General features: G+C 41.8%; 1 protein-coding gene across 2 annotated transcripts in view; it reads left to right on the forward strand.

Moving 5' to 3' along the window:
* hspa12a (heat shock protein 12A) overlaps window positions 1-8,959 on the forward strand; it is a 32,647-nt gene extending 23,688 nt beyond the window's left edge. The window contains exons 8-12 of one of the 2 annotated variants that reach the window (XM_047029879.1): window positions 308-394; window positions 1,283-1,387; window positions 1,731-1,989; window positions 3,826-3,929; window positions 5,083-8,959. In XM_047029879.1, the coding sequence (XP_046885835.1) occupies window positions 308-394; window positions 1,283-1,387; window positions 1,731-1,989; window positions 3,826-3,929; window positions 5,083-5,714 (1,187 nt within the window). In that variant the 3' untranslated portion in view covers window positions 5,715-8,959. The remainder of the gene's footprint in view (window positions 1-307; window positions 395-1,282; window positions 1,388-1,730; window positions 1,990-3,825; window positions 3,930-5,082) is intronic. The other variant, XM_047029880.1, reaches the window with a different exon arrangement.
* Window positions 8,960-11,023: the final 2,064 nt, after the last annotated feature.

Genomic DNA, 11,023 nt, shown 5'->3' on the forward strand with positions numbered 1-11,023 from the left:
AACCCAACAGCGTGTTGGATACACAGAGTTTAGACAGTAGTAGCTGTCATAAAATTTGAAGGGCAAAAAACAGCCAGCACATTGCATGTTTGTTGGAGGCTCCTTCCGGTAGTACTGTAACTACAGCCGGGCCCCGTGGAATGTTCTGGATGTGTTCCACTCACCTCACAGGCCTGAATCCCTAGTCTAGACCCCACGGAAACACCCTGCCGCTTGCCTCACATTGTTTGACCCACAGCCTCACGCCCACAAGCTCTTCTGCCCGCTCTCACACTCACCCAGCCATTCTCTCTCTGTTAATAACCAGCCAAGGAGCATGGCCGGCGCAACCGACAGAGCCGCACGTTTTTGGTGGAAAATGTCATAGGGGAGCTATGGTCGGAGCTGGAAGAAGGTAGAGTCTCTCTCTCTCTCTCTCTCTCTCTCTCTCTCTCTCTCTCTCTCTCTCTCTCTCACACATCTGTTTTCTTCTTTTTCTCTTCTTGTTTTTGCCCTTGCTGTTTTTCTAAGGCCGCCGACCTTGCGTCGTAAATGGAGATGCAATATGACCAATGTAGGGCCCTTACACGGTATAAGCTAAACAGTTCATGTTCTGAAGCTTTTCACAGTCTAATGAATGATCTCTCCACTTATCAAGTGCTGTCTGTAAATTTAGATGAAGCTTATCAGGGTTACTTAAGTTAAATCCATTTCAGTCTTTCTATTCCTGGTCATAAACACTATTGTGTGTTCTGGCAGTAATGTTTTGTAAACACTATATATACAGTATGAGTGCATATTGGTTTAGCAATTATGAGTGTATTCAATTCAAGCCTCATGTTTCATTATATATTGTATAAAACGTGTTGACTGTTTCATCACAATTTATTCATGGAAATAGTAGGATCTTTTCATAGAATGACCGACATCAAGTCAGACTTTTCCACTACCTGTACTAATTCCCCCATCCCATCTCTTCATACACACACAGACACACACACAGACACAAACCCACGCCTTCCCCCTGCCCCTCCCCATGGCCCTCCTGTTTGCTTGCCACCGTTCTGTATATGTAGTGGAAAACTAGGTCACAAAGACCCACTAGGTCTCTCTTTCAGGGCATTGTGTTGTCTCATGTATCAATGTCCTCAGAGAGTTTCAAAACACAGAAGCAGAGTTTTAGAGGGAAAACCCAAAAGTTACTCCACAGAGGCGGAGCTACAGGTATCCCTAAATTCAATTGGATTGCTTCTTTCCACCGCCTCTCCCTCTCATAGTGTTTTCTTTCTCTCCCTGTCTCCAGGTGACCGCTACGTTGTGGTAGACTGTGGCGGGGGCACGGTCGACCTCACGGTCCATCAGATTCGTCTGCCTGAGGGACACCTCAAGGAGCTGTACAAGGCCTCAGGTACAGAAGCACCCACTGTTGTAGCGCTTCCCTTTTCTATTTTCAGGTGGTCTATTTTAGCAAAGGCTTTAGACAGAGTTTTCTGGCACCAGGAAAGACAGACAGCAAAGTGGTCCACCAAAACTAAAGCAACCATTTTTCCATTGAAGGGTAACAATGTCGACTAAATAATTTTACAGGACTGAAAAGCAATATAAACAGACCTTCCCCTTTCAATGGGCTTTTATTATCCCATACAAAACCATAATCTGTCCCTAAAACTGACCCTCACTAGTTTTGTCGACACAGTGACACAAGCCAATTTTGAGTTGCTATTGACCAAGCCTCGTCTTCCCCCCTGTAGGTGGTCCTTATGGCTCCATCGGTATTGATTATGAGTTTGAGAAGCTCCTGTGTAAGATCTTTGGTCAGGATTTTATCGACCAGTTCAAGATCAAGCGACCAGCCGCCTGGGTGGATCTGATGATCGCTTTTGAGTCCCGGAAGCGGGCAGCAGCCCCTGACCGGACCAACCCCCTGAACATCAACCTGCCCTTCTCCTTCATCGACTACTACAAGAAGTTCAGAGGGCACAGTGTGGAGCATGCCCTGCGCAAGAGCAAGTGAGTGTGTTTGTGTGCGTGTGTTGGTGTGTGTCTGCACATACAATTCAAAGCTATTGAGTTAACATGGTTGAGTCGGTGTGTTTGTACTATAGCAGTTTCTGATCTTTTTACTGGCTGGAACATTATCCCTACACTTACCTACAGAAGATAGAATGCACTCCCATTAGTAATGAATAAGAAATATTTTGAAACAATATAACCAATTCAGGTGGTTAATTTCGATGTCTAGAAATGCTAAATAACATTTATAACCCCCCAAAAAATGACCTTACGTCTAAGTGTACAATAATTCAACATTTAAAGTCACGTAACTATAGTGCAAAACATATAGTACCTATTATACAAATTTTGTAGTTACATAGGAATTGCTATGTAAATAAATAGTATTTCAGTTTGTGGTTAATGGTATAGGTTCTCATAAAAGTGCAAGAAGGCTCGGTACAGGGGAGAGAGGTGGATGTTGTCAAGGAGCAGTTGTAGGTTGTGTACTAAATCAAGATCAATGTTATCATTCACTTACCCCTGAAAAAGTCCAGGCTTCTACATACCAAGTTTCATGTGTCTAATAACTTAGTACAGATAAACTATAGTGAAGTGTAAATACATAGCATTTCCTGCAGAGTTGTGAGTATAGGTATTGCTATGTAATTACAAAGTACTCAATGTTACCTTGATAGTATTGCCAAAGTTTGATACTGAGAAAAATGGACAATAAATCTGTCATTTATGTCCTTTCACACGTCTATGATGAGGAAAGTGTAGTAAGGCATTCCTCAATGTTCCAATTTAAGGAGAACAGTGCAGTCAGCTCAGAGACTGTCTACCCGACAACATCATTAGCTGACTATGAACTGACTTTTAGCTGACTACTAGCTGTCTACGAGTTCCCCTCTCAGGCTTCTTACAAGTTGGTAAGATTGTGATGTCATTATTTACAATGTATGAATGCGTTTTCCCGGATGTTATTCAGGATACTTACAGTAAAAAAAATTGGATACCCTGATATGAAGCTTGGAAGTTCAAATACTGCTGTAAATCTTAGTAGATTTTCAAGATATCTTCATTTGAGAGCCTTGCTCACTTTTAAGCCATCCTGTAGTCAAGCTGTTAATGGCACCATTTTCCGTCTGTATGGATTTTCATAACCTCTTATAAACCCTCTTGGGACCCTTAAAGACATTCACATGGTGGAAACCTAAGCCTCCAGCCCTCCGGGTCATCTGACTCATAGCTGTAAACGTAGTCTGGCTCACTGGACTAAAAAATGTGTGTGATAGATAGTCTGAGGCGCACACACACACACACACACATACACACACACACATGCACACACTTCTGAGAACACCCTACAGATAACAGATGGTGCTGTAGATCCTGACTGGATTTAAAGTTTTGTGGGATGGAGGCTAGCAAGAGTGGAGATATCAATATTTGCAGAGCGCTGGTCTCCAGAGAGGATATCCTGGACTGCTGTGTGTAAGCCACACCGTGCTTCTATTGTTCTCCTGTATGCACATGTGTTTGTGAGCAGCCTACAAAGCACTGGATGTCATTTTCACATTAGGCAGGGCCCCCAGTCAAATCCAGAACAAACCATGGTCTCATTTTGACGAGTTTCTCCAGTGTTACTGCATTGCACATTGCTGTCATATGTGGTCATGGTGTCATTAGCCTGTGGTGTTTTTGTTCTGATGTTTCTTCTACTCCCTTCTCTCCTCCTCCTAAATTCTTCCTCCACCCTCCTCCCTCCTCTCTTTGCTCCTCCCTCCTCCCTCATTCCTTCACTCTTCGCCCTTCCTTCCTCCCTCCTTCCTCTCCACCTCCTGTGTACAGTGTGGACTTTGTCAAGTGGTCCTCTCAAGGCATGCTCAGGATGAACCCTGACGCCATGAACTCACTCTTCAAGCCGACCATTGACCATATCATTCAGCACCTCAGTGAGTTGAAACTACATTTATATGTAGTGGTCCCTCACCTGCAAACAGTGTCCTATGATTTAGTTAACATACACAGTATCTTATGATATACAGTCGTTCCCATGCACAATGTGCTATGATGCATAGTAGTTACCATACATAGTGTTTCCTGCCTTTGAGATCTGACCAGGTGTCAAACTGGAACGTCAGTGTAGCTGTCAGATAGCAATTTTGGGGGTGGGTGAATGTGTAGCAGAGTGCAGGGTTTTCTTTATTAGATATGCACACACACACACACCTGCAGACACAAACACAGACATAAACACCTGAAGATGCATTTGTGATTATATAGTAGTAGATAGTGGAGAACGATTCCAGGTGTGTGTCTAAGTCAGATCCAGATGGATGAGAAAGGAGACTGTGTTGGCTTGTATAACTCACACGTGTCAATCTTCAATCAGAATCCTTGTGCCTTTTTTGAATTTGGAAATATCATTGACTAGCTGAAAGGCTGCCAAGACACCAAAAATCACTCTACACAATAGAGATTTTATCACAGAGACACTATCCTTGAATTTTTTGGGTTATTGATCAAACAGACATTCAATCTACTGTACAAGAGTGCCCAAACCGTAATCAACTAAACACATTATCTTGTGATTCCTTCTGGAGACATTTTTGGGGCACCCAGTACACCCCACATTTGTTGCACAAATCTGGGCAGCCAAGAGTCTCCTTCCCCCAAGATCCATCACTCTCCATTATTCATACGGTGTCTTTGACCGGCGGAGAAGTAGGTCAGGTTTTTCTGGCATGCTAGGCTGAGATTCTGTTGAGGTTTTTTGGTAATATACTGAAACACTGTGGCTTAAATGGTTGTATTTGTTCAAGGTGTTTTGATATTATCCCTAATTGAGTAAACACACGAGTCCTTAAAATGATTTACATTTTTTCTTACGATTTGAGAAAGAGAACAGGCCTATATGCTGGGCATTTGTGTCTATTCACCCTCTTAAATAGGAATGTGTAGAGAAATATTCTAGTATTCCTCCATTAAACATAAGTGTTTTGCAAAAGCCAAAGCGTTTAAACTATTCAGATTCCAAATCAAGGAGGAGTCTAATTGCACCTCAGCCAATATCTAGTTTAACCAGAACCCCCCTGTACGTTTCAGCTGAGCTCTTTGATAAGCCAGAGGTGTGCCACATCAAGTTCCTCTTCTTGGTAGGCGGCTTCGCTGAGTCGCCCCTCCTCCAGCAGGCGGTCCAGAACATGTTGCAGGGCCGCAGCCGCATCATCATCCCACATGACGTGGGTCTGACCATCCTCAAGGGTGCCGTCCTCTTCGGCCTGGACCCTGGGGTCATCAAAGTGCGCCGCTCGCCCCTCACCTACGGTGTGGGCGTCCTCAACCGCTTTGTGGAGGGCAAGCACCCGCCGGAAAAGATGCTGGTGAAGGACGGCACCCGCTGGTGCACCGACGTCTTTGACACCTTCATTGCCGCCGACCAGTCGGTGGCGCTGGGCGAAACGGTGAAGCGCAGCTACACGCCGGCCAAGCCGTCCCAGCAGGTCATTGTCATCCACGTCTACTGCTCGGAGAAGGAAAAAGTGGGCTTCATCAGCGAGCCGGGGGTGAGGAAGTGCGGCACGCTGCGACTAGACGTGAGCGGGACGGAGAGCCCCGTCGCCCGGCGTGAGATCCAGACGCTCATGCAGTTCGGGGACACGGAAATCCGGGCCATGGCTGTGGACGTAGCCACGTCGCGTACCGTTAAGGCTAGCATCGACTTCCTCAGTCAGTAGACAGGGGGCGCCAGAGAGCTGTTATAAAGGGGTCAGAGGTCATAGGGAAATAGAAACCTGCAAGCACAGCACACACACAACGGACTGGGCACAGTTGCTGAAATGCAGTAGGTAGCAGGCCTGAGAACATGGCCTACCTTGACTCTAATCTATTATTGGAAAAGCGCCACATTATTCAGATTCAGACTAGATGATTCAGATATGCTACATGACGTACTAACCTGCTCTATGCTAGTTGTGTTATTGATACAGCATGGCAGTCCTGTGTTATGTCCATTGTGTGTGTTAGCTAACTATGGTTGTGTGGTAAAGCTGTAGCTTTGTTAAAAAGCAGGAAGTTTACACAGAAGTTTTCCAGCTTTCCAACTCACAGCTTCATTACACAGCACTACAGTATATCAGTGTCCTCTCCAATCCTGGCTCATCAGAGGACACTTTCCTAAATGTTGGGAATCATTTAAACTACAGAAAATGTTTGAAAAATTCTGCATTCAGAAACTCTCCTACCCATATAGCCACACCTTTGCCGTGTCAGGGTTTGAGTGCATCTGAAAGGAAGTGTTTTTCTTCTACGACACCAATTTGGTTATTGACAGTAAACTATACTGGACAGCTTTCAAATTTGTATTTACCTTATTTCCCCTCACTCCTTATGACAAAAGACATCATAGAAGGGAAGAATTATATCTTACAAAACAAACTTGGTGCATACGCTTCAGAATATATGAGAATTCTGTTCATTGTGATTACATTAAAGCAGAACGTCCGATATTGTTGATATCAGTTTAAGGAATTTGGCTGATTGCTACATGTAAATTTCAGTTCAAAAAGGGAATGACTAACACTATTTACACATCAGGCTTAAATAACAAGTCTTTACAATATATAATTCCTCACCAATATAGATTTAAACAATTCACTCTACCTGTTTGTTCCACAGCGGAATGTGAATCCTAGAATGTGAAGGTTTACTGAGGAGTCTTGACAGATTGCAGAGAACATGCTGCTAGCTGAATCAGAAAGCTCATTTTTAATGTAGCCACTGCAATGCGCTTAATTGTTGCCTTCTTTGTTAATGTTACTTAAAACAACCGAGGACAAAAAGCCACAGAATCTTTCCGCTTTAAACATGCCAATTCCATTAGATTGCTGTGCACAAAAAGTACAGGTTCTTTGGGAAAGATGAAATGAAAAATATGTTTATTTCTGTAAATACAGTATTTAAATATTGTACAGATTTTTAGCGTTATTGTTTGAGCAGCTTCAAAGCAGTGTGTGGGCTGTCACATCAACAACTTTTTCCATTCTTCTCACCAGCATGAGAGTTTGAGGCAGATGTTCAGTGGTGCATTCACTATGTGTGAGATTTTGCCCAATGACTGTAAAATAACAGAATGAAAAATCTTTGTCCCAAATATCTTGCTATTTAATTAGGTTAAAAGATACTGAAGCATGGTTTTGGCTAATGTCTGGATTTGCTTAGTAACTATCAATTTATGTAATGGAGAACCTTAGGAGTATTGATTCTAATAACTAATTTGGAATCCACAGTGTTATTTAGAATTGGTCCGGCTTTTGAGAAATGTATCATTCTTCAAAAGCCCAAAAGTAATACATTTTCATCAAAGCTGACAGTTCCAAAGCCTATCCCTTCCTCTTCTTAACGCAATAACTATTTGTGAACTATTGTTTTTATGTTAATTTAGCAACATTCCCTACTTTGGGTACAACCAATGAAGATTCTGCCATACAATGTTCAACCCTAATGGAGAATGATCCATTGCAATTGCAATGACACCTTTTTATCTTCGATATAATAGAAAGTGGCATGTAAGTAATTTTGTTAAGTAAATGAGTGCCTAATATAAGATGTCAAAAGGATTAACCTCAGGTCATGACCAGAAAAAATAATGCATCTTTTATGGTGGTCAAAGAAAGGCAAATAGCTAGTATCTTCTTAACAGAATATTGAATTTAAATCAGTTTACTGTTCCGCATTGTTTGTACGGTTTTGGTGTACTCTGAGTGGTTGAAATGGGCTACGATGATTAAATGAGGCCATTGACAGTTACTCTAGCATCACCTCACTACAATTGTCAGTTTAAGAATTGCGCTAGCTTCAGTACCTTACACTTGTCTTCCACACTCTCCTGCAATGCATGTTTTGCATGTGGAACTTTGGAACTGTTAAAATAATTTGTGCTCACCACACCTTCTTTTGCTCTTAAATTATGAAGTTTGAAGTTAACATTGATGATGATGTTATATAAGTCTGGTCTCACTGCTACCATGACCAATCATTTGCTGCTGCATGAGTCAGTGCACTCCAGAGAGGGTTGTCCGTTTTTTTCTTCTCAAGGTCGCCCCCTTCAAGCAGATATGCTCTGTATAGACCTAAGAGGACTTCATTTGCTAGTGTAATAGTATGTGTGAACTTAATCCTTAGCAAACAAGTTAATCTTGCTGGATTAGATCACTGGGCTCATGCAAAGACTGTAAACATCTGTATCTTGCTCAACTGAAACCTTAAACAGTCCCGTTCTGTCCTCACTAATGCTTTACAATCTTCCCCCTAACCTCTGCCTCTCACCTTCATAGACTGGTTAATCGATGAATGTTAACTCTGAAGAATAATTAGAAAACTGCAATGTTTTACCTTTTAATGTATGATCCTTTGAATAAATACTGTGTATTTTGTTCAGCCTCCACTACTATATAATGCACAATATTCTATGTAGCTGCTTAATCTTTAAAGCTATGTTGAAATTGTATGAAGACATGTTTAGCTAAAGTGAGCAGTATTCAGTTATCAAGGCAGCATCCTAACCCTAACCAGGGAGCTAATATGTCCAAAAAGCTACAATGTTACAATGTTAGTTCACCTAAAGTTGAATTAATTGGTGTACTGAGACACTGGTCTAGCTAGCTTTTGAATACTAAAACTAAAAGTGCTTTTCTCTTAATCTAGAATATGTAGTAGAAGCAGATATAACTAATTTGAAGCTAATTTAGTTTCTGTTTGTGGTAATAAAAAAATGTGACTTCACCTCCCTGCCAAACTTGCCACCATCAAAACCTTTTCACAAACCGCACATCCTTCTTTTAATTTTTTTGTTGATGCACAATGTCCTTTTTCTACTTTACGGAGTTACATATTTAGTGTTGTGCTCATGCAATTACTTTAATCAATGCCAAGTATTCACAGTCAAACTGTCATCCAATAAAATGTATGTGTCTTTCAATGGTATGATTGTCGGTTGTTTATTCTGGTAATCTGGATTTCATATGTACCGCACACATTGTATCAACATATCAAACATATGAAAGACACACTAATAGACACCTACATGTGTTTACATTCCTTGAGTGAAATACATTATTACGACACAAAATGTTAACTTCTTGATCAAATGAATTTGAGTTTGATTCTATCCTGAGGTACTCAAATCCAGTTCAGCTCAGTGTGTAGTTTGTGTGGTGCATGAGCAACTTTTCTCTAGAAGAATCACGCTGCCACCAACTGGATATTTACTAAAACTACACCAGAGGGAAAACAATCTGATGTTTATTAAAATAGTTTGACCCTAGAATGATAAAACACAACATGGGAGTTTAGTAATGCAGTTATATCGTGAAATGTACACGTCACACAATATATGCCCTCACAGATCCATGACAATAAGGGTGGTCAGTGTCGAGTGAAGGCACCATGGCTATAGTGTATGTACATTGCTCAGAGGTAAAATGACAAAAAAAAAAACATCTATACTGGTTTGAAACACCATCTCCGATTAGCTTGTGCACAGATGTCATTTAAAGCCCCTGCTGAATTAATAGCTCCCTCGCAGGACCCGCACCAATGATCCAACTCACTGAATATGAAACTAAACAGGCCCTTCGTATTCAATAACAGCCTGCATTAGACAGCGAGTGTGTTATTCTAACAGGAGTGTTTGAGGAGTGGTACTCAACCCTGTATAGGGCAAGGTTGTTTTTAGTCGTGCTGTGTGAGAGTGGGGGATGGGCAGGGTGAGGACAGTGGAAACAGGTAGGCCTACGCTGTCTGTCCTCAAACGGCTGGATAAAAAGGGGTAGTTGCGGCTGCAGTTTCGAGAGGCAACTCTGTTGAAGCAGCCCTCCAGTTGCTGGTGCCATCTCCTCCCACGTTCACTCTTCAGGGTAACGGTCAGGTTTGGAACTGTGTGTGTGTCCACCAATGAAATCATGCAAAGGAAAAGTGGGAACTTCACATGTTTTTGTTCCATTTGGAGGACTTTTAGGCCCTGCCAAGAGGTTTACCCTTTCCCTGCGAGGGTAGTGACACATCATTTGAGTTTATTAGTGTTTATTTGCCAACCCATGAGATGAGTGTCACTAAATTATGTGAACCAAAGTGAACTGTTTGTGTAACCCACAAAAATTAGGCTTGCATTTTACACTCACAGACAGTTACATACACACATACGTACACACCTTTCTCATTGACTCAAACTTTGAGGCCTTTCTACAGGAGGTTTAATCTGCAATCAGTTCATTCTTGTGTCGGTCATAGTATAGATTGCAGATGTTTGTACAAAGCCTGAACATGTGTATACTGAGGACTTGGAAAGAAAAGACGCTCCTCTAATTGAAGGCCAGAGAGGACATATCTATCTCCCCATGACAGTAATACTGTATGGACCTGAGCATTTTAATCAAGGAGGATATCATTTTTTACATTTAAATTATACATTTTATGACAGCAATCTCTTTCGCCACCTTCCTTGTTATTCTGTTGCCTGTCCGAGTGTCTTATTTTACATAAGCCCACACCAATGGTCTATTATCTGTCAATTGTTAATTGTCAGGGTTAACTTTGTTTGATAATTATTTCTCTGGGGCTCCAATCTTTCTTTCTGTCATTCCCCTTCATCTTTTTTGTTTTCCTCTTTTAAGTGTACCTCGCTAATGCCTGACCTGTCTGCCTGTTGTTAGCCACAAAGCCTCACGTCCTCGGCGCAAAGATCAAAATGAACACTGTCATGTGCAAATTCCCTCAGACAAACAGGCAGTAATTAGCCCGTTATTTTGTCATTAGCCTTGGCGCTGAATGAGAAGATGAATAAAAAGGAAACAAAAGAAAGACAGTGACTGATGTCTTTAGAGGATTTCAAGAAACAGACATCTCGCCCCCACCCCTTCGGCTCCCGTATTCAATTTTGGTGTTTTAATGCTATAATGTAGTCACGTTCGAGCATCAAGCAACAAGATTGTGCTGATTAGTATTGTGTGAGTGCTGATGGCTCAGCTCAGGAAGAAGTCACAGTGAA

Source organism: Hypomesus transpacificus, chromosome 11, assembly GCF_021917145.1.
Source record: "Hypomesus transpacificus isolate Combined female chromosome 11, fHypTra1, whole genome shotgun sequence".
Classification (NCBI taxonomy): domain Eukaryota; kingdom Metazoa; phylum Chordata; class Actinopteri; order Osmeriformes; family Osmeridae; genus Hypomesus; species Hypomesus transpacificus.